The sequence below is a fragment of the Grammomys surdaster genome, unplaced genomic scaffold, assembly GCF_004785775.1.
Source record: "Grammomys surdaster isolate TR1022 unplaced genomic scaffold, NIH_TR_1.0 125671, whole genome shotgun sequence".
Taxonomy (NCBI): Eukaryota; Metazoa; Chordata; class Mammalia; order Rodentia; family Muridae; genus Grammomys; species Grammomys surdaster.
Genome location: NW_021620508.1, coordinates 904,092 through 905,103, shown reverse-complemented (window position 1 = coordinate 905,103; position 1,012 = coordinate 904,092). Strand labels below are relative to the sequence as shown.

Below are 1,012 nucleotides of genomic sequence, written 5' to 3'. Positions count from 1 at the left end.
CTCAGTGGCAGAGCCCCTGCCTAGAATCCCCCAGTGAGGGGCTGGGGCTGTGGCTCATTGGCAGAGGCCCTGCCTAGAATCCCCCAGTGAGGGGCTGGGGGCGTGGCTCAGTGGTAGAGCCCCTGGCTAGAATCCCCCAGTGAGGGGCTGGGGGCGTGGCTCAGTGGTAGAGCCCCTGCCTAGAATCCCCCAGTGAGGGGTAAGGGGTGGAGCACAGCTCAGCACGCATAAGGCCCTGGGTTCAATCCTAAGCACTGAGTAAAAAACCAAAAACCATCTGTGGGGCTGGAGAGATGGCTCAGCGGTTAAGTGCACTGGCCATTCTTCTAAGGGACCAGAGTTCAATTCCCATCACACACATGGTACCTCACAATTGTCTGTAACTTTCAGTTTCAGGGGATCTGGCATCCTCAAACAGACATACACGGAGGCAGAACACCAAATGCACATAAAAATTTTTTAAAAAAATCTTTAATAGCAACATTCCACGAGTTGAAGTGGAAGGTTTGCAGATTTTGAAGCAACCTCAACCACATAGTGAGACTATTCAAAACAAATGAGACCCAGTGTCACTGACAAAAACAAGGGTCTAAGCAGGCGCTGGGGAAGTGGGATTCGATGGGATATTGGAGGCGTGAGCAGTTAATGGGAGGGACTGGGAAGTACTAATAAGAGGCTCAAATGCATACTGAAGATGAAGAGGTCCAGCCAAGGTCTGGAGAGGTGGATAGATATGACAGCGTGTGTGTGTGTGTGTGTGTGTGTGTGTGTGTGTGTGTGTGTGTGTGTAGGGTTGTTGATAACACAGGTGACTTTACTGTCACCTCCGTTGAGACTTCGCCTTCCTCTCTAGTGACACAACCCAAACGCACCTTCACAACAGTCCGGACCCCAAAGGACATTGCGTCAGAGAACTCTATCTCCAGGTATGTGGCTAACCTTTTAGCAGAAGGTTAGAGATATCTGCAAGGCCACTGGCTGTGGTGTTCAAGGCCACTGGCTGTGGTGAGCA

General features: G+C 51.2%; 1 protein-coding gene across 1 annotated transcript in view; it reads left to right on the top strand.

Moving 5' to 3' along the window:
• Clip3 (CAP-Gly domain containing linker protein 3) overlaps window positions 1-1,012 on the top strand; it is a 15,463-nt gene that overhangs the window by 12,965 nt on the left and 1,486 nt on the right. Inside the window, exon 13 of the mRNA XM_028787617.1 lies at window positions 854-926. Within this exon, the coding sequence (XP_028643450.1) occupies window positions 854-926 (73 nt within the window). The remainder of the gene's footprint in view (window positions 1-853; window positions 927-1,012) is intronic.